The sequence below is a fragment of the Pangasianodon hypophthalmus genome, chromosome 9 (genome assembly GCF_027358585.1).
Source record: "Pangasianodon hypophthalmus isolate fPanHyp1 chromosome 9, fPanHyp1.pri, whole genome shotgun sequence".
Lineage (NCBI taxonomy): Eukaryota > Metazoa > Chordata > Actinopteri > Siluriformes > Pangasiidae > Pangasianodon > Pangasianodon hypophthalmus.
The window spans coordinates 21,499,407-21,522,799 of NC_069718.1; the positions used below are offsets into that span (position 1 = coordinate 21,499,407).

Here is a 23,393-nt window from a genome sequence, read left to right on the forward strand (position 1 = left end):
TTTTTAAACATCCTGTATAAATTATTTTGGTTATTAAAAAAATATGTAATACATATTCTACAATAAGTATAAAATAGGGACTCAGAATAAGAAATGGGTTTATGTAAAATGTATTTTTATTTTATTGGAATAAATTCTGGAAAATTAACTGGAAAATACAGACCTGGATCACTCTAATTAGGCACAACATATATTTGTCTAATATATAACAGTTGCATAATATCAACCTTTAGACAAATCTAGGTTTACAGTGACTTACAGTCTAGTACCTGGTTCACCAAACAAGGGCATCAGCTATTTATCACCCCATTAGAATCTGAGAGTGCATAAATCCTTAAATACAAGGATTTAGATTTCTTTATTTAATTGCTATCTTTATCATTTTTGCCTTGTGGCAATGAAAGTGATTAAATTAGACTCCAGGAGTTTTGACTGTGAGTGTATATGGCAAACTCCTATTGGAGTGCTTTGTAAACAATGAAAGTGTCAGATATGTAAAGATGCTCAAAGAGAATTTGTGCTATGTTTTGGAGTGCTTTAACACGTGAACTTATATACGGAAACACTGACACTCTTTGGGACCTGACAGGGTGATGAATGCTAGCTATTTCCACCATTATGAAAGCTACCTTGAGAATCCGCAAACCTACAACACCACACAGTGACATCAATAATGAACAGTGAGAGAACACTTTAACAATGCTATGATACTTTAATATTTATGTGACTGGGAAAGAGTGTTATGCTTCCTATTATATGAATGCTCCAGCGTTCTTCAACAAAATCTCTATTTACCACATCTGTAGTGTGTGTGTATATGTGTGATTACTCCAAGCTCATTTCTATTTGCAAATAAATCTCTAAATCTGTATAATTCTGTAATAAATCTGTAATTTCTCTCATGTCTGTCTCAGGCTAATTATTACACTGTAACGTTTATAGTCTTCAATTTGTGCTTAACAGTAATTCATTTATTCATCTTCAGTAACCTCTATATTGTTGTCAAGTTTGCGCTTGATACAGAGCCCATCCCAGAAACACTGGGTGTGAGGTGGGAATACACTCTGGATGGGATGTAAATACATTGCAGGGCTGCTATACAGTCACATACATCTGTCCTGAGATTCTGTGCCAAAAATACTGCCTGTAGTACATATGCACAGATGTGGTACATAGAAATTAGTTTGAAAAATACTGCATTTGAACCTGCATGTTGTTCACCTGTATGTATGAACCCACAGGTCACAAAATCACTTTCACTGACTGCTCCTGTTAGTGTTTTGGCAGTAACAGAGTGTTACAGAAATATAGTAGCCGGTGTATAAGAAACACTCAAAATAAGTCTATGTGAGTGTATATGGCTCTGTCTACTAACTAAAGAAGTCCTTAGAAATCGCCTCCACGAAGTTAGGAGCAGACATAAGAATACCAAATGTGCAGAGTATTGTAAAGAAAGAGAAAGCCATTAGACACATACGATCGATAACTGCTGCTGCAAACTTCCACTCATTGCACATGCTTGCATCTTCATCCCGGTTTCGAAATCTCCTCGTGATATACTTCACTTCCTCTAGAATCTTTGCTAAATCAGTCACTGCAGGCCCTCCTATAGTACCTCTGGTGTGCCCGTCTCCGACCCTGGCCCCTAGCGGCGCCGTGGCCCCCGATAGCAACACCTCCTCCTCATTGGCTCGCATAAAGCGACCACAAATCAGTGCCGACTCAGCTGAGCTGGAGTAGTGAACTCCCTCTGTGCCCCTGAAGCCGATGTAGAGTGTGTTGGTGTTCGAAGCCTGCAGTGTCCCCTGGTCAACACACAGCTCCACACTGGACACACTGCCTCTGTGAAGAGGTTTGTTGTGGCAGGCTGAGTGGACGTGATGCTCACCTGGGCGTCGCATACGCAGGAACCAGGCACACCAGTTCAGCAGCACCACGCGTGTCTACACGCAACAGCAAGATAACATGAAGTATAAAACTAATGTGGGTAAAAATGCTGTATGAGCCACTTAACTGTGTAACTGTAGTATTGTGGTATTCCATTAAATTCAATAAAAAGCCTAAGAGTATTTTAATCATAAATTTGGTTCTGAGCTAAAACAATAATATTTCAGGCTTCATGAAGGCCATGCTGTGTCTATCTGAACCAATACAAGGTAAATATGAGTCAACACAAGGTAAATATGTATTGTGTTGTATTTAAATATTGTATTGACTCAATACATGTTCATTTTGAATCAGTGCTTGGCAATTCTAAATCAGTACAAGGTAACTCTGAATCAGTAGAATGTAACTCTGAATCAGTAGAATGTAACTCTAAAGCAGTACAAATTGTTTGGGTAACCAATTCACCTGGCACAAAATCACCCCCATACCCAGAGTACACTGTCTGTAAGTGTGTGTGTGTGTGTGTGTGTATGTGTGTGTGTGTGTGTATCAGAGAGAGAGAGAGAGAGAGAGAGAGAGAGAGGTGAAAAAAAAAAAAACTTTAAAAATACTTACCCACTTTGGCATCTTGCCACCATCTGGGTCATGGTAATGATATTGCAGCACAAGCACTGTAGCAATGACTGAGAGCCCAACAATCACCATAGTGGTAGCAAAATACTGAGCTAGAATGCACACACACACATACACACACATAAAAATTAATAAGAATGAAGAATTTTTAAAGACAGTTATTGAGATGATATTTTGAAAGGGAGAAAGAGAGGTTTGTGAATTGTGAAAGTTACCCTGTCCATGGAGCAGATAATAATGATATAGCCATGTTTCAAAGCAGCATGGTCTGCTTACATGGAATTTCATCAGTTACTCTTCAGTAAGTTCTTTATTCTGGTCATGGTTTAGTGGATTTTGGGTTTAGAGCCTATCCTGGGAATGCTGGGTGCAAGGCAGGAATTCAGCCTGGACGAAACGCCAGTCTTTTACAGGGCTCAAGGGATTTCAATCTTACTGAATATATTACTGAATGCATTTTAAACTTGTCACTGAACTAAACTTTTCAATGAAATAAGCAATGCATTCTTAGATCACTGGGATGCTCTTAGACATCATTAGAAATCATGGTAATAATTTAAAAACCTGAACTTGAAAAGAAAACAGATTATGTCTACCAGAAAGTCTCATAAAAAGTAATGACTATAGGTCCTTCTCAGACTGACTGAATGAGTATAGCTTTAAAAAAGGCCCACAGAGTCTGACTTTCAGTGCTTCAGATGACAAATGAGGCCACTGGAGAATCTCGTTTCTCAAAAAAAAAAAGAGGCTGAAAAGCTGTCTTATCCACTTTCTCTGTCACTTACATTTCCACACCTCCAACTGTTTAATTGAGCACATATTGGGCTATTTTACTTACCAATCAGAGGCACTGAATCTGATGTTGCTGGCATGATTTCAGCCACCAGAAGCATAAAGACAGTCAGTGACAGCAACACAGTGATTCCTAAAAAATAAAATACAAAAAACATAGCAGAACTGTAACTGGAAAGCAAGCTTTCTCATTTACTATTATTTTCAACCAAAGTAAATACATATATAAAGCCAATTTCAAAATTTCAATTTCAAAATTTCAGCAGCGTCAGATAGACACCTCACATGTTTAACCCAACAGAGTGCAAAGGCTGAGCTTCTGCTTTTGGTGATGCTTGAAAAGACCTTTAACGAGCTCTGTGGATCAATAAACCTCTAGAAGTCCAAGTGATAAAACTGATGGAGTGATTTCAGCTCATTAACAAGATCATCTGGAGCAAGACAGCAAGGTCAAATACACACAAATACTCTCTTTTTCTCATATCACACACATACACACAAGGATACTCCTATATATACTATATCTAGGTAAAGTATACACACTATATCAATGCTAAAAAAGGGTTAACAAAATTAAATAAATAAATTGATAGCTTCATACTATAAATTTTGAAGAATATTTTCAAATCAAGACACATTCGTTCACTGATTTTCTACTTTATCCTGGTCAGCGTGGCAGTAGTTCCGACGCTTATCCCAGGAACACTGGGCGTGAGGTGGGAATACAGTACACCCTGAATGGGACACAAGTCCATTGCATGACACAATGCACACATTTTACACTTTTTATAAGCGCTTATCCATTTCACATAAATTGCCATTTTTGATCCCAAAGAAACCCCCACCCCAACATAGACGTGAAAATACATACACGGCCGAGTAAATACACACACAAGCACTTTTTTGTTGCTTTTTGTTGTTTGTGTTTCGGTTTGTGTATACCATTTTAAGCTGTAGCTCTCTGAGCCAGCACAAAACATTTGTGTCCTTATACAGAATCCTAGTGCTGTTCTTCCCCAGCGTATACAGCCTATTCTTGGTAAAGTACACTGTGCACAGATACGTAACAGACTACATACTCTCTAGTGAGATGCTTCCCGGCTGCTGCTCCATGAGCTGAATTTCTCTTCCCCCTCCCCTTTCCCCTGGCCACATCTGTACCCATTAAATTCCCAATCACTGTAACGCACAGCATTTACACACGATGGAGTTAAGCCACTGTGAACACATAATTATGGCATAAAATGAAACTTCACTTACCAAAAAACAGGGTGTCAGGCTGCGACATTGGAAAGCGAGAACACTGCATTGCATGTCATCTTACACACCTGCTTTAACTTATCAGCTAATGATAATGATAATGGAGTTTTAGGTGTTGGAAAATGCAAATCTAGACTGAAATCTGGCAGCCATGCCTTAAAATGCTTTAAAATAGCAATATCATGATATACAATTCAGTACACAGTGAAATTCTACATTTCATTATTACTGACCCGTTGAAGATCAAGTACTGGTGCTCCAGCAGTTGTGGAAATTGAACTCAGATCAAATAACATAAAATGCAATTTATGAAGGTTAACAATGCATATCTCTTGTTCTAAAGCAGCTTTTCAAAAGCCACATTGCTCTAAAGTTGATTTACAAAGGCCAAACTCATTTGCCATTTTCCTATCTACTAGACTCTAATTTGCCTTATCAAACACACCACACAATCTGTCACAAGTTATGATTCAGTCTTCACCTTATTATCATCGTCACAGACATTTTTCCATTTTTAAGTTCAAATTGTTTTACTATTTAAGAAAAACAAAATTAGGTAATAGTCATTGCTTAATGAAGCTAAATTATTTTTGGACAGATTTTTTAGTCACTGTTGCCTTTGCATAATTACATCCACTCTGAGCTGCTGGTTTATTAGTTACAACCTATAGCTTCACACAAATTGTATATTCAAAGTCATACATCACATGACTGCATGCCTGCCTGGTTTATACCACACACCACATATGTAGCCCCAGTAAGCATTCAGTTGAGTGTTATGACGAGCAAACTAAGTGAATTTGAACGTTCTAGAACCAGGCAAATGAATGTCATTTTGAGAATTTTAAATGCATGGTTTACCAAGAATGGTGCAAAAAAAAAAAAAAACTCTCAGTGATCGCCAATCCAGTGGATGAAAACAATTTTTTTAGGGTCAGAGGGGCTGAAGAATGGTTTTACATACAAATTTAGCATCTGTGTGAAGAATGTCTCAGAATGCAGCTCCTATCAGACTTTATCTGGAATGGGCTGGAGCTGAAGACCATGTTAGGTGCTGAGAACAATTGCCAGTACCATCAGAACTGTTCAGCTGAGGAGTGTAAAAAATCTGATAAGACAAATCCAAGTTTCCTTTGCATTATCCTGTTGGAATGATCAGAATTTCTGGTCCATGAAGAGACCTAGCTTGGTGTGAACATTATGAGCTAGTAATGGCAGTATGATGGTGTGGGGAATGTTTTCCTCACACACATTAAGCCCCTGAAACCCAATGAAGAACATCTGCACAACACAAACATCTGACTGCCGACCAAGTTGATCGCTTCATGGGTAGTTTATCCACACTCAGATAGACATTGCTAGCATGATAGTGCATTAAATCACAAGTCATGTATTATTAACTATTGCTTTTAGAAAGATGACAAAGTCATATTCTTTTCTAGTCATTTTCTTCAGTGACCTGGACAGACCGTAGTGAGCCTCTGTGGGAAGGGCTGTTTGCAGCAAAACTGTGCAGCTGTCTAATTTGCAAGATTATGCTGTTCTGAAGGTCAAAGTAGTTGCAAAATGTTAATAGATAGGTGCTACTAAATAATCAACTGTAACGCACCTAGTGTTGCAACTCCTTCATTAAGACATTACTAAATAATCAACTGTCAAATCACTGTAGACCCAGAAACACGATACTCACAATATACTGTATATACAGTCTCTGAAACTACTGGAAGAGCAAGGCCCATTCTTTTGTTTCTGCTATACACTGAAGCCATTTGGGTTTGAGATCAAAAGATGAATATGAGACAATAGATCAAAATTTCACTGTTCATTTCCTGATATCTACATCTAGATGTGTTAAACAACTTAGAACATGGCACCTTTGATAGCAGGTCACCCAATTTTTAGGTGAGCAAAGGTACTGGAAAAGATAGTCTTAAAATAAATTAAAGTAAATAACATTTAGTATTTGGTTGCATATCTCTGGCTTGCAATAACTATATGAAGCTGGCTACCCACTGACATCACCAAACTGTTGCATTCTTCTTTTGTGATGCTTTTCCAGGCAGCCTCTTTCAGCTGTTGTTTGTTTTGGGGTATTTCCCACTTCATTCTCCTCTTCAGGAGGTAAAATGCATGCTCAATTAGGTTAAGGTCTGGTGATTGACTTGGCCAGTCTACAACCTTCCACGTTGTTCCCTGATGAAGTCCTTTGTTGTGTCATTGTCTTGCTGCATTGTCTTGCTGCATTGTCTTGCTGCATGATGTTGTTGGTCATTGTCTTGCCGCATGATGACTTTCCTCCCAATTATATTGGATGCTTTTCTCTGTAAATTGGCAGACAAATTGTTTCTGTAGACTTTTGAATCCATTCTGCTGCTACCATAATGAGTTACAGCATCAGTAAAGATTAGTGAGCCCATTCCAGCAGCAGCCATGCAAGCCCAAGCCATGACACTACCTCCACCGTGCTTGACCAATAAGCTAGTATACTTTGGATCATGAGCAGATCCTTTCTTTCTCCACACTTTGGCTTTCCATCTCTTTGGTAGAAGTTAATCTTTGTTCCAGAACTTCTGTAGCTTATCTCTGTATTTGTTTGTAAACTCCAATCTGATGAGTAATAATAATGCTGATGAGTGATTGCATCTTGTGGTATGGCCTCTATATTTCTGCTCTCATAGTCTTCTTTGAATGGGGGTTTATGATACCTTCACCCCTGTCCTGTGGAGGTTGTTGGTGATGTCACTGACTGTTGTTTTTGGGTTTTGCTTCACAGATCTCACAATATTTTTGACATCAGTGGCTGTTGTTTTCCTTGGCCGACCCGTTCGATGTCTGGTTGTTGGCACACTAGTGGTTTCTTTCTTTTTCAGGACATTCCAAATTGTTGTATTGGCTATGCCCAATGCTTGTGCAATGGCTCTGAAATTTTCCTTCTTTTCTCAGCTTTAAAATGGCTTGCTTTTTCTCATAGACTGCTCTCTGGTCTTCATGCTGGTTTATCCTTGCTTTTTTAACAACAAATGCAGTCTTCACAGTCAAAACCCAAGACTCAAACCAAGAGTAGACATTTTGTTTAAACAATCAATCTAACAGGGCACACCTGGGCAACAAGAAACACCTGTCAGTCACCCATTCCAATATTTTTGATCACTTGAAAAATGGGTGGGTTCAAACAAAGTGCTTTAAAGTTGTTTAACACATCTAGATCTAGATGTAAATATCAGGAAATGAAAGCTGAAATTCTGTTCTATCGTCCCATATTCATCTTTTGATCTCAAATCTAAATGTCTCAGCAAAAACAATAGAATGGACCTTGCCGTTCCAGTACTTTTGGAGGGGACTGTGTATATATCAAACAAATTTCCATACATAGTCATGTGTTTTGAAAAATTTCTATACTCAGTATGTGTGTGTGCATGTTACCCAAAGAGATCTTTTCCCCTGAGTCAGCAGGCAACAGGAACACCAGTAGTGCGAGGGTGGAGATGAGCACACAGGGAATGAGTAGGTTTAAGCCGTAGTAGAGTGTTCTTCTCCTCATCACCAGTGTGAAGGTAATGTCAGGGTACGGCTCCTTACAGCAGTCATAAAACCTCTCGTTCCTCCTTCCAGGAACCTCTAAGATGAGTTAGAACTCTTAGCAAAAAAGCACAATTACTATGCCTGCCAAATACTAACATAGTAGGTACGTAATTTTGAAGATGTAAATGAACAGATGCCAAACACATTAGACATCCATTACTTGCCCACTCACACTGTCCAACTCAATGGAAAAATAAGGTTGAGCCCCCACATTTACTTGTAGTCTCAGCAAAATTCATCAAAGCGCCACTCGTACCATCACAAACACAATATAAGAGGAATAATCCAATTTTCTCCATTGGATGCTTGTATCTCAACATGATTTTCAATTATGGGGGTGTTCTACGGCCCATTGACTCAGGGCACTTCCTCCTCCCTCTCTCATATGCTCCCTGATTTCCCTGAAGAAATAAGGGTACTTTATCTCTTAACTGACCACAGCGTAGGATTCCAATCCTCATTACCCTGCTATTAGCTTTCTCAAAGCCTCATGACTGTAGCCGTGACCAGAAAAAAGGTGAAAAACTAATTCATTATCAGTGGTTAAGGACAAATTCTCAGCTTGCCTTTGATTTTTCTTGAACAGTAAGAAATACTTATTGTAAGGGATGTATTTTAGTGATCATAGTACAAACACAAAAATAAAGTGACAAGATTTTTGTCTTGTTTTCTATTTTAAATGCAAATTTTCTCCCTTTTGGCAACTGTTGCATGAATGACAATATGCAAATAATGCTGCCAAATTCAAATGGCCAAAGAACCTGTTCATCTCCAGGTCCACTGATAGTTCTATCTCTTAGTAAGAATGTTTTATTATTTTCAAATCATTCTACAGAGACAGCATCCACAGCTGATGACCTCTGTTATCATCACAAGACATTCTGCATGCTTATTTCCAAACAATACACAAAAATTACATCTGTAATCTTCAGGGAGAGAAAAAAATGTCACAGCTGCATCAGGGAATTTTTTATTAATTACATGTTAGGAAAATGGTTGGTTAGAAGATCAGCTCCTTAGGTACTGATTCTGGCTTTGACCAGGTTTCCCTCATAATCATCTTAACATTTTCTAGGGTTCCTAACAGTCCTTTATATACTGTATCAGTCTGTATAAACCTACCCACTAGATCCCACTCTCCATTGGCTATGTAGCCTGTGATATCTGCTTCCAGCATCTGCAGATCCAGAGACCAGCCTCCATATGTCCAAGATCCAAACTTCAAATCACACCGTTGAACATCGAAGGGGAACCAACGCACATCAATGTAGCAGGTGCTCTTAAAAATTCCTGCAAATTTGTAAAAAGAGTCATCCAATTTAAATATTGAAAAGAACAAACTGGCTATTATAACTATAATACTACACAACCAAGATAAGGAAGATAAATACAGTACATGAGTGTTAGAAACAGGTATAGTGCCCTTCAGAATTATTGGCACCCTTCATGACCAAAATGAATTGTATAAAAACAGACTTTACATACATTCACTTCACTTTCCATTCAAACTATGTATTAATGAATTTTCAGAGAGTTAAAATACCATCTAAAACCATGATAATTTGTCACCAGTTAGATCCATGAACATGCTGCCTACCATGCACACTGAGAAGGATGGCAATGAAGGGGGAAAAATACACACAAATGTATGTGTTTGTCAAGTCAAATTCAAATGTTAGGTTATTTTATGTCAACACTGGAATCAGTGTCAAACTCCATCTCCCAGAACACACCTTGGCCTAAAAATATGGCCGCCAAGAACTACAACTACAACTCCAACCGTCTCATTCAACGTCACATTCACAGCCACCACCTTCAGAAGACAAACGCTTATGAATCTAATTTGTTCCCAAACACTGAGCAGCTGCACAGTGTTTCAGGCTTATCTCCTTTCCTCATTTTCTGAGCCATTCTTGCTGCTTTCCCAAAGCTATAAAGGTTTCCAAACTCTCTGGGTGTTCCACGTCTACTGCAAACATTACTCATTTGCATGCGTCCTATCATTCATTACTGATATGAAAGCATTTATATACAGTAGTTCTACTTCAGTGCTCTATATGTTGTGTTAAATTGGAGAAAGCACCAGCATGACTCTAGAGGCACAATGCACAACCAAAAAGTCAAGGTACAGATTGTAGTGTTCTTAGATAGGAATTAGGAGAGATAATATGAGCTGTATCCCAAATTGGTGTCATATTCCCTAGTCCCCATAAGTGCATTATGGGTATTCTTTACCCTTTAGTACTTTATTTGGGCACTAAACTATTACAGTGTACTGTGGGATTTCATGAGGGAACTGCATATATTCTACAATATCTTTGGACACAGCTACAGTATGGCGATATATGAATACATAATTTTCTGTTCATATTTATGTGTGCAACTTTGAAGGGGATATGTGCACTGGAGGTATATTAAATAACTAAAGCAAAACTGTTTGAATTCTTATTTCCCCTCCCGGTATGAATAGGATGCAGGACACACCTGAAGATTAAAGTGCCTACAGGACAGACAGATACACAATCAAACGAGCTAAAAGGAAAAGAAGGCTTATTTAATAGATGTAAGAAGTCATAGTTTACCTGGGGGTAGATATTGGCAGTAGCCAGAAGAGTTGACCAGCACATTGGTATGAAAAGTGGCATCAAACCTCTCATCAGCACTACGGAAACACAAAAAGTATCACATTTTAGTAAATGCTTAACATATGCAAACCTCCTTCAGCTTTTCTGTGACACAAAGCATCATAAACATTTTTTAACCTGCAGCTGGATTAAATCATTATTGTATAAAAGTACCACAAAGCTCACACACAGCTGTGAGACAGTCACTGCACCAGTTACTCAGTGTAGCCCATTTGTTGCTAGGTCCAATTTCCTTGTAACTCTTTTCACTATTAATATTCCTTGGGTTATCAAACAAACAATAGCAGTGTGTTTAGAATTTTTTTGTTTCTTTTTGAAGTTTGCCCATTTTTCTGACTTAATACATTTAAGCTATACTAAACAATTCTACCTGTTATAGAGAAGAATGTCAGGTCGCCAGATCTGATTATCAGGAAACCTCACATTGGACACTCCAGGGTAGTCACTCAGGTTCCACTGCAGATAATAATCCACCCAGTACTGAAGGGGCAAACGGAGGGGTTATAATTAGAATTTGATTTGATATATGATTAGTATCAATATAAAACAACAAAAAGTCTGCAGACATCACTATACACATTATGCCCTTGATTTCATTCATTATGATTCATACCTCGTGATTCTTCTATAGTGACTATTTTTTTCCCACAAAAGGAGTGAATGATCTGGGGAGATTCTGTTTTCTAAAGTGAAGGTTAAATACATGATGTTCACTTTAAGGGAAATCAGAATCACTGTATGGTGGCTTGAGCAGGCTTCTTGAGGCCATTGTAGGTTAGTGCAACATTGCATCAACAACCGGTCTGATGGTTATCATATTAAACCTCCAAATCATGTGCAGCATGACCTCAAACACGAGCTCACTCCACCATCATCAATTGTAATCAGGCTGAGGGATCAGTCTAAGCAGTGGTCTGGTCCAAGTCAATTTCTTTAATATTGTGCCTAATTACATAATGTGCATCTGGTGTTCTGCTGGGAAAAGGGTCTGGAGAAGTTCAGGTATTTGTAACAGCTCATTCTTTGGAAGCAAGGGATCTGCCTAAATCTGATCATGCAGGGTAATGATGGACATTAGAAATCGCGTGTGTGTTTCCTGTTTTACTACCATGTTCTCTTAAGTAAACGGGTTTAGTGTTTACTGTGCCACACTGCTTTAAACTAGGATCCCGAGTCTGTGGAGTGCCAACATAGCCATTATATCTGCATATTGTAGCAGCGGTGTGGGACAAGGAAGTAGCAGTGGTTAGTGGATAATTAACCCAGCACACTGCAGCAGTAACTGTAGCATTTGAGGAAGAAATATAAACCCTTAGGTTTAAATAAGCCATATTCACAAATTAGGAGAAGGGCTGCTTCCCAAACTACAAATATTCATGGGCAATCAAATTCATTGGCTCACTTAAGAAAGAATCTCTGCACAAATCCATTGAAAGGGTTGATGGAGAGGAAGGCTTTACGAATGAAATAACATTGAGAAAAAGAAAGTGGGGGTGAGAGAGAGAGAGAGAGAGAGAGAGAGAGAGAATATTACAGAAGCTTAGTCACATTAGCTTTACTTTGACAGGACCTTTTAAATGTGTGAGAATCCTGTTTGTGCCTTGCACACTCAGAAGAACCACAGATAATACTGTAATTAAATTCAAGCAATTGTATCACTTAAGAACAGCAGCTATTAACAAAATTTGTGCCTGTGGCATTTGTGTGTATGTACTGTATACTGGTAAGTGCAAAACCATGCTTGTGTGAATAACTAATGCTCACAGTGGCCCAAATCACCTCAAATAAAACATCAAAACACCGAAATTTTCCATTTGCACATATTCCTTCCTTCAATGATAAAGAGGCTCAACCATAACAATGAATTTCAGAATAATGTGGAGGTTGAAAGCACAAAAAAATGTAAACACAACTGGCATCTTATCTGGGTCAAGCACAATGAAGACAGCATTAGAGAGATAAACCGTACACAAAGAGAGGCCATTCGGTTATTAGGAAATTTAATTTAGCCTTTTGCATGCAATTCTTCAAGACCATGCTCCTTCTGGGGTAATCAGTAATGATCTCAGACGATGAGCTTTAATGTTCTGAATGCAGCTACTCATACTTGGCCATTAAGGCTGGGACAAAGAGGACCTGTCTAAATCAATCAGTTTCTCCTCTAGTCCACTAAGTAATATTTCATGTTACGATATATAAAAAGATCAATATGTAAAAGTCAAAACACATGAGGATATATACACTTAAAAGATGGCTCATATTGTGAGTGACACAACTTTGAGGTGCACAGGTCTTAAAGATACAGATCTTACTGATAATACAACTGTCCAGCTTAGAGGCTGCTGTTCCTATATACACTCACCAAGAACTTTATTAGGAACACCTGTACAGCTGCTTATTTATGCAATTATCCAATCAGCCAATCATGTGGCAGATACAGGTCACCTTGTGGTGCATGGGCTACAACTGCAGAAGACAGCAATCAGGCTCCTTTCCAGCCTCACAGGAAAATAAGGCTACATTGGGCACAGGCCCACTGAAACTGGACAATTAAAGATTGGAAAAACATTGTCTCGTCTTTTTCCAATCTTCAACAAGAGACTGCGGTGGATGAAAATCCCCCGGAGATCAGCAGATTCTGAAATATTCGAACCAGCCTGCCTGGCACCATTTTATACATTGCTTTGTTGCCACATGATTGGCTGATTGGATAATTACATGAACGAACAGGCAAATATCTCTCTCTCTCTCTCTCTACTATATATATATCATATATATATATATGATATTTGTGTGAGTAAGTAGGCTTACCAGTTGTAACCAGATGTTGGTTGTTAAAACCTGATTCTTCTCATCCTGGAAAACACAACCATTTATTTTTAACAGACAAAATAATTATTAGGTCACTTCAATACACATACTGAATACATACATACTGCTGTCATTTTAGAATTGTTCAATGCCATGCAATCTCATCACAGTCAGTAAGTGAATGAAAGCCTGAAATGGGAGAACTGGAATAAAATAATTGTCTTTCTGTGAAACACATGCTTGTCACTTCAGCTGCTTTCATGTTTGTCCTTTCACCATCTTCAAAAGTGGGTTTATTAAGGCTCAGCCAAGATGATGTAAGGTACAATAAATTCATACTGACCTGATGCTTTTTAGTGTTGGAAATATTAACGTCATTGGATTACATTCTGATGATTTAGCTCTTTAGATTGGAATTGAAAGGGCTTTGACCCAGACGTTTATTACATATTATATAGCTTGTCTAAGGTACTAAAACCCAGCTGATATTCCTGCCTGATATTCGTGGAATAAATGCTTGACTCAGTTTAGAGGTGTAATTTGAATTTCAGTGCCAAATAAAAGTCACTGGACTTCCATTTGGACAGTTTTGTCAGTCCTAAAGGAAAGCGATGATGCTAGATGCCAAGTGAAGCCAGATGAAGTAAAGAGTGAGGATACTGAATATATTAACACAGTATTAGCAGCAACAATCTGGGCCAAGTTTCCTAAAAGCATTGCAGCAATAATATTATTGTGCAGTGGTAGAAGCGAGCATCATACTGAGCACTCTCTCTGCCAGTTAAAATGATCTTATAGAAGATAGTGGCATTATAGTGCTAGAACCATTTACATAAACCAAAGCCTTTGTACCAGAGATCATATTTATCCATACCAGCTATATTTTTAATTATATAGTCATGTAACATATTATATTGTTACTGATTGTCACATCTGCATCTATGCTTGCTCATGGCTCAACATGCAGTCAAGAGAACGACAATACTCATGATTCCCAGGCAATGCAATATCAGCTGACAAACTCTGCACACAGTCACAAGACTTACAAGCAACCTATTCTCATTCATAGTGACCGGACTTCTGACTGCACATACCTCCTCTCAGTAAGCACACATCCTTAAATAACCTGGACTTTCACACATGCTATGAAGTTTTCCTTTCCTTTTGTGCAAATTTTAAAAATGCAAAGAAAAGTCAGTATTTGAAAGTCTATATATCACCAAAAAAGTCTTTATGCTTGGTTGAGGTAGAAAATATCTAACAATAAATACAAGATGAGAAAAAGGGGATGGAAGTAATGTTCCAGTGCATTAAACCTAAACATCTCTGCAGAGGACACTCATGCATCAAATGACACATTACGCTAATGTTTTGCCAACTTTTTACTTTTCGTACATAGCCAAGCGCTTTGGGTATTGCAGTTTTTTGTCCCTAATTGCTTTTATACCATGTTCAGAATTTTTGCATGACTGTAGTTGATGGAAACACAGATTCATTAGCATTTTTGTGGACTTTTTGTAAATTCATTTCAAAATTACAAAACATTTGCATAGAAACCCAGCTTGTGACCCTACTGAGCCATTTTTACTGAGCCATTTGTTTTGCTAGTTTTGATCCTTGCCTTGTCAATCGATATACCATTTAGTCTCTCTCTCTCTCTCTCTCTCACACACACACACAAAATCACTCCCATGAGAGTAAATCCAGTAATGAATGCAAGGCAAAACCCAGTCTAGGGAAACCATGATCACCAGTATAATCAATTAGTATTATTCCAGAATAATAACATTTTTTTTTTTGAATAACTTAAGGACAATTCTTCTTCTTCTTCTTCTTCTTCTTGGTAGTAGTAGTAGTAGTAGTAGTAACTGTGATAATGCTGCATTTACACCATAATTAAAGCAAAGCACAGTTGTTTAATATGACCTTTTTGTGTTCAATAAAAAAGACCTTCATGTGATAAAAGTGATATTTGTGCACAAGTTTTTTTTTCTCTTGGGTAAGCGTTTTTATTTTTCATTGTGCGTAATTTTGCACTTATGCATACGATTTTTGACCTTGATATGACACCAGATCACCAAACCATGGAGAGAATTCATATGACAGACACTTGTGTGCTTTTTGGTGTTATATTCATGAAGCTACCAGGTAACAATACTGAAGTAATGACCATGTAATTGCCTCCAAAAGGGAACTGTACTTGTGAACATATGCAGTGTTCACAATGGTAACTGAAATTGGGTGAAATTCCTTCTCTGTAGTCAAAAGCTGATTCATGATTTTTGCATTATTCTACTAGAGTAATTTAGAAATACTACAGAATGACCCATTGTATAAACAAAGCAGTTATGTTAGTGTCATCAGCCTGGGAGCAGCTGAGAGTGGAGTTTTATGGTGGGTTAATTGTGTCTAATCGCATCTGATTCAGTCAGACTTTGCGCTTTGTTCTGCTATCAGGGGGGCAGCTACAGCAGCATCTCATTTCAACCACAACACAGCTGAGCATACACATGCATCTAAAGAAGAATATCGGATGTGAAATGTGAGGCTGGTTCATTTGTATGTATGTATGTATGTATATATATATTTATTTATATTTCCTAGAGTATAGTACAGTTTATTATTAGTATAGTTTATATTATCAAAATACCTCAAAAAGACATATGAGAGATTCACAGAGATCAATTCCCACTACACATTTGAATTATTGAAGCCAAGAGCACAGCAGATTAAGAAAAAGTTAAAAAGAGGAAACCAAAATAAATGTAACTTATACTGGGGATGCTGTGAAGCACCACGTCCCCACCATTTTTTGATATATTTTATACATTTTTTGTTCATACCTCTTTCTGAAAGTGAAGTCGGTTAAAATACAGGTTTGCAGTGAATCCGGAGCCTGTGCCATGAACACTGGGTGTGATTTGGGTATACACTATGGATGGCATATGCCAGTCCTTTACAGGATACCATGCACACACACATGCATACACATACATTCACACCTGGGGCAATTTTAGCATAGCCAATCCACCTACCAGCATGTTTTTGGGAGTTGGGAGGAAACCTACTCGGACACGGAGAGAACATGTAAAACTCCACACAGACAATAACTTCAGCTCAGGATTGAACTGGGGACCCTGGAGACCAGTTTTGTCTATTTATTACAATTAAATATAATGTATCTACCCTCATACAGTATGTTGTGAATTAATCTTTTTTGTACCGTAGACTTGTAATGATTTGGCTGTAGGTCTGTGTACCTCATAAGAAATTGCTTTATTTTTTTCTAAAGATAAAATCATTTTCCACATGCTCCTCATGCCTGTGTGGAACTCTTCACCCACCAGATGCTACAATATGTTTGAACGGCATTTTGGTGTGCCAGAGATTTCTGATAGACTTCACTTTATTTCAGTTATGTATTTTTCGCAGCACTTGACTGTAGGTACTTCATCATGTCATGTACAGCATATGTTTACTATGTGCTGCAGCTGTGATCTGTATGAAGTAGTGGAACACAAACAGAAGGTTGTGTATGTGTGTACTGCTACTCACCACATCCATGATCTGCATAAGGCTGAAACTAAAGTGAACAGTCAGGGAGTGAGAGTCGTTGTACACAGGTCTCTCTAAAGGATTATAGTTCTGCATGAGATCCTTATAAAGACGCCGCTGGTGCTCTCCTTGCAAGGTCACTAAGGTCACACACCCATAGCAGAAATATCAAGACGGGAATAAAATCCAGACATCACTCTTGGTTTGCATTAGATTACATTTCTAAACAAAGTGACAAAAAAAGAACTAACAAAAAGAAAAAAACACTGAATTCATAATAGAATATTACAGCAAGAATAACTTTATGTACAAGATCTATGTACAATACCTGCACAGCTCCAACATTTCTATAACTGGCAAACCAAACATACTCTAGTAACACTGCTAGCAAATATTGTGAGCAACGTGCTGACCCTGAGTACATTTTCTGAATGCAACGGACCGAAGGGCATACAAATCAGACAAGGCACATCTTCTGCAGTCAGCCCAGATGGCAACATATTGATCTGGGAATTTCATCAAGCATCTCCCGTCCATACACTTGGCCACATACGCAATATATACGGCTGTCTCTAATAGAGATCATAGCTCCTACCCCAAAATAGCATAAAAATACAAGGAAAGGTGTACATTCTGAAAAACAAGTTACTTACTGTTACAAATAACCTCCCTTACCACTCTGTATATGTATACTTTATACTCTGTAGCCTGTATATGTTCTCTTTTGTCTTTCAGTTTGTTGTTCTAAACTGCATTTGTAACTACAAAGAGCTCAAATGGTAAATGATTAAGTTTCAATACAATGGGTTGCGCATCAGCAGCACTACAGTTCCCCAAAGAGCTCACCTCTCCTCCCTATAGTACCTTAGAAGGCAAGCTGAAGGAACGAACCTCTGGAGACCCATAAAACCAAGTCCTAATATGTCCCCATGTGAAGAGACGGTGTGTGTTACGAAGTTAAAAAGACCAACATCCTTATTAAATACTGAAACATCAGTCCTATAGGGTTGTTACAGCAATCTGCCTCAGCGCAGTGGGCATGGTACCAAGTGAATAAAAAAAACAACACAGGTTTGAATTATGTATAACAGACTTGAGCTATTTGTGGATCGCTGCTGGTCCTGGTTACCAGAAACTGTGATTGAATTAATGAAAGAAATGTTGCCAGGAACAACTTCTGAGCATCACAAGGTGGCTTTCAAATCAATTTTGGAAGGTGTGAGTAGCTCAGTATAGCAGAGGCTCTTGTTCATTTAAAAAGTGGCATTTTTTTGTTAAAAACCAGACATAGTACAAAATGATCTATGGAACATTACTTCAAATATATTACAGAACAAGAGAATAATATTTACATTATATCATTTCTTTAAAATCTGCATCCAACACACTATAGTCAAAGCTACAACTGAAGATACAACTGAGCGCATATTCAAAGCCTACCGTGAACCAGGAAAGCAGCTGTCAGCAAATACACTGGGAAATGATTTCTCCCCATGCTCACATGGAGAGATTATACCGCACACGTCAGTCTGCAGGAAGACTAACTCACAAGAGCACCGTGAACTGCACCGTCAACTCCACCGTGCCGCTTACAAGCTGCCGGCTGCTGATGACGAGAGATTCGCGAGTGAATCGGTTCTTTCAGAACGACTCTCTGAAATGATTCACTCCAATCGATTCGCAGGGCGAACGAATCTTTTTTTTTTTTTTTTTTTTTTTTAAATTCAGTGTAACTTCAACAAGATGGCAATCAAGTTACAATCTACTCAATCAACCTTATAACAGGGGCTTAGACACAACATAATATTAACCAGGGGATTTAAGAAAAGAAAAAAACAAGAAAAGAAAAGAAAAAAGAAAAGACTGAGAAAAGATTGAGAATAAATCTAAAAAAAAAAAAAAATACACAGTAACTTTGTAAACACTACTGCAGCCACATCAATGAGAACAAATTTATCACAGGGGTATTAACACTAAGTTTTTTTTTATAACAAATTATATTTAATCAAATAATGTCAACAAAACTCCAGCTTTTTTATTTTTAATTTTTGATGCACGAAAGAATAGAACCGCCTAGTGAAGTAAACTGACCTGTAAGATAAATGGGGCCATGTAGATATTTGGTAATTTTATACAGTCAAAAGTTTGGACACACTAGATACACATTTGGCATTAGAGCATTTAGCAGACACTAAATGTTTTTCCAGATTGAAATAGCCTCTATATAAGCAATATAATGTAAATAATGAGGTTAATCACTGCGTATAATCTTATTTCAGAATGAATGAATCGCAATCTCTATCTCTCTCCGTCTCTCTCTCCAAACATCACATTCATATGTGCTTGTCGAACAGCCCATTCCAGATTTAGTCCCCCTTTGCTGTTATAATAATCTGTACTCTTCTGGGAATGCTGTGTGGCTGTGGGGATTTGTGTTCATTCAGCCACAAGAGCATTAGTGAGTTCAGGCGAGAAGGCCTGGGGTGCAGTCAGCGTTCCAGTTCATCCCAAAGGTGTTCAGACTACTACAATCTTGGCAAACCATGTTTTCATGGACCTCGCTTTGTGCACAAAAGCATTATCACGGTGGAAAAACGTTTGGGCCTCTTAAGTCGGAAATGTTAATGCTACAGTACAGCATACAAAGACATTCTATAGAATTGTGTGCTTCCAAATTTGTGGCAACAGTTTGGGGAGGAACCACATACATTTTTTTAAAAGTAGTTTTTAGCTTAAAAAAAAAAACCCTTAGTTTTCATTTAGAACTTAGGAGAAGCAGCCAATGTACAAGTGCTCGACCTGAAGCTCCCTCATGAAGCTGGTTGAGAGTCCAAAATGTAATCAGAAATACTGTTCAGAATTTACAATAGAAAATAGTTTTGATCTGTATAACACTTTTCCTGGTCACTAGATATTCCCATATGTTACCTCATAGTGTTAATGTCTTCATTGTTCTAAAATAGTAGAACATAATGAAAATGAAGAAAATCCTAAAATGAGTGTCCAAACTTTTCATTGTCACTTCATGCCACTTTAAAGGCAGATTCTAAAGAATCAAACCTGCAAGCAAGTCATAATTTCACTCATGGGGGCCTAGATGTACTGCTTTCAAGCTAATTTCTGCTCCTCACCCACTCACAGTCTTCCAGTCAAGCCCCCTGTAATGAAATGATCCTCTTGGAGCCATGGGGTCTCTGTTCTCTCCGCTGAGCAAATCTCACGTCACGCTGATCTGAGATCACTCCCGTCAGGGCTGTGAAAGGCGTTTCAAATGCACATTCTCTCAAGAGTGGTGTGGGCTGTATTGCAAGTAAAGCTAATTGTCTGTGAAATAAATTTCTAAGCCACAAATATCTGCTTTGAAACACAAAGGACACATTAAGAGCTCATAAAAGAATAGAAAACATCAAGATATAGCTGTATCACATTCAGAAATTACAATAGTTTCATATAAACAACTTCTGAAGGTACAATTAGCAACTAGTTAGCTTACATCAGTATGCCATACATCAGTATGCAATACACTCACCAAGCACTTTATTAGGAACACATGTACACCTACTCATTCATGAACATTATCTAATCAGCCAATCGCGTGGTAGCAGCGCAATGCATAAAATCATGCAGATATGGGCAAGCAGCTAATGGTATTCTTCACATCAAACATCAGAATGAAGAAAAAGTGTGATCTCTATGACTTTGATTGTGGTATGGATGTTCGTACCTGATGGGCTAGTAAGAGTATTTCAGAAACTGCTGATCTAGTGGGAATTTCATACACAACAGTCTCTAGAGTTTACATAGAATGGTGTGAAAAACAAAAAAAACATTGTGTGTGTGGAGGGTCTGCAGGATTAAACACCTTGTTGATGAGTATGACCAGACTGGTTTGAGCTAACAGAAAGTCTAGAGTAATTATACAATACAAAGCACTTTTTACAACCATGGTGAGCAGAAAAGCATCTCGGACAGCATAATACACCAAACCTTGAGGCGGATGGGCTACAACAGTGGAAGACCATGTCAGTTTCCACTTCTGTCAGCCAAGAACAGAAAGCTGAGGTTGCAGTGGGACAAGCTCATCAAAACTGGACAACTGAAGACTGAAAAACATAGCCTGGTCTGATGAATCTTGATTTCTGCTGAGGCACACAGATGACAGGGTCAGAATTTGGCACCAACAGCATGAATCCATGGACCCAACCGGCCTTGTGTCAGCAGTCCAGTCTGGTGGAGATGGTGTAACAGGGAATGTGGGGAATGTTTTCTTGGCACACTGAATCCAATAGAACACCTTTGGGATGTGGAAAATGAAAAGTCTGTAGGAATTGAGTGATACAATCATGTCAACATGGACCAGAATCTCAAAGGAATGTTTCCAACATCTTGTGGAATCCATGCCATGAAGAACTGAGGCTGTTTTGAGAGCAAAGGGAAGCCCTACCCAGTATTACCTAGTGAGTGTATGAGCATTACCAAAATAAATCCACTTTACATCAAGAGTTTTCTTTTGCTAAATGTCTAAAGGCATGTTTTATACACTATATGGCCAAAATGAAGGACACCTGACCTTCACACCCATATGTGGGCCTTCCCCAAATTATTGCCACACAGTTGGATGCACATAAGCGAATGTCACAATAGACTGAATGTCTGTGTATGCTGTAGCATTAAGATTTCTCTTCAATGAAGACCATGAAGACATGGTTTGCCAAGGTTGGAGTGGAAGAACATGAGTTTCCTGCACAGAGGCCTGACCTCCACTCAACCCCACTGAACACCTTTGGGATGAACTGGAACACCGACTGCACCCCAGACATCCTTGCCTGCCATCAGTGCCTGATCTCACTAATGCTCTTGTGGCTGAATGAACACAAAACCCCACAGCCACGCTCCAAAATCTAGAGTGGAACTTATGAGAACAAAGGGGGACTTCATTTAGAAGGGATGTTCAAAAAGCACACATGGGTGTGATGGTCAGGTGTCCACAAACTTTTGGCCAAATATTGTGTATGTAAGACACATAACAGTTTAAGACACATAACCTACCACTGGGCAACACCTGAGGAAATACTATAACTGTAGGCAAACTGAGGATCATAGGTCATATTTAAAATTAGAAAAAAAAAATATTTCCTGTAATTCAGGGGCACAGATGGCATCTCAGTGTAATTCAATACAGAGTTTCCAGTCATACACAAAACTGTCTCAAGTAATTCTACATTTGTTATGGCATTTACAAAATGTTGTTAGATATCTCATGGATCAACATAATGTATTTTTTTATGACGGATCATGTAAGAGAACAAATGAACAAATTCCTCAAGTAAATGGCATACATTTAGAATGATGAAAAATTGGTGAAACAAAACAATTTGATCACTTTGTTTCTAATAGTTTTTTGTGCTTTCAGCTACAGTATTTACATCATAATCTGAGACACTGCGCCACATTTCAACATAAAATACATTGTCACTTATGTAAAAACTGACAAGGCATGAAAGTAAAATGAATAACCCACTCCCGGCCCTGGGCTTCATTTTCAGAAATCACTTCACTGCTCGGTAATATAAACAAGAACAGCATCTGGGGAGTATACAGAAGTATTGCATTTGTAGAACACAGATGCATTGCTGCTAAACATGGATCAAGATATTAATGTCAAATTCAAACCTGGTTCACTGGTTCAGTACAAGGAAGAACAGAGCATTGAGCAACCAATAAATTAGCAAAGTTAGATTTAATCTCTTAAATATGTACATTTCAATCATCAGGTCCATAACTTCATTGAAATTATTAAAGAATTAATTTGAAAAAGTAGAGAGTAAGTAAGCTGAGAATACTGCTGAAAATATGTATAAATTGTTGTTCCTTTAAAGTTGCAACAAAATCAGAGTCAAATCAGTAACTGGCTCACAGCACTACATGCTATGTGTAGTGTAGCTAAGCAGAGGAATGTTGACATGAAGTGTGTTAATGGGATCGTCAGCTGCTTAATCGGTCATTAAGGTAACTGCTTGTTTTGGAGTCCTGTAGGAGCGTGTTGGCCACATCCACGAATTTATGTTCATACGCCAGTTTGTAGTGCGTATAGACATTTTCACAATACTGCAGCAGCTTCTTCAGGTTCTGACTCACAGTGTTCGGCGGCTTGTTAACCATCAGTCTTTGGGGGGAAAAAAAGACAAAAGTTAAATTATTAAAACTATCCAGAGACTCTGTGGTGAA

The 23,393-nt window shown here is 38.2% G+C and overlaps 2 protein-coding genes across 3 annotated transcripts in view; both read right to left on the reverse strand.

Annotated features, from left to right (window-relative positions):
* Positions 1–94: 94 nt before the first annotated feature.
* On the reverse strand, positions 95–18,833 carry LOC113529634 (neuronal acetylcholine receptor subunit alpha-7). The gene is made up of 10 exons (XM_026918961.3): positions 18,606–18,833; positions 17,166–17,305; positions 13,611–13,655; positions 11,170–11,279; positions 10,737–10,816; positions 9,277–9,444; positions 7,996–8,190; positions 3,359–3,445; positions 2,503–2,612; positions 95–1,943 (listed from the first exon to the last, which is right to left on the reverse strand). Exons 1-10 carry the CDS (start codon positions 18,658–18,660, stop codon positions 1,371–1,373), a joined length of 1,563 nt encoding a protein of 520 aa, XP_026774762.1. The 5' UTR covers positions 18,661–18,833; the 3' UTR covers positions 95–1,370.
* A 1,841-nt stretch (positions 18,834–20,674) lies between these two features.
* The window catches only part of spg11 (SPG11 vesicle trafficking associated, spatacsin), a 30,848-nt gene continuing 28,129 nt past the window's right edge, over positions 20,675–23,393 (reverse strand). The window contains exon 41 of one of the 2 annotated variants that reach the window (XM_026918960.3): positions 20,675–23,331. In XM_026918960.3, the coding sequence (XP_026774761.3) occupies positions 23,151–23,331 (181 nt within the window). In that variant the 3' untranslated portion in view covers positions 20,675–23,150. The remainder of the gene's footprint in view (positions 23,332–23,393) is intronic. The other variant, XM_026918959.3, reaches the window with a different exon arrangement.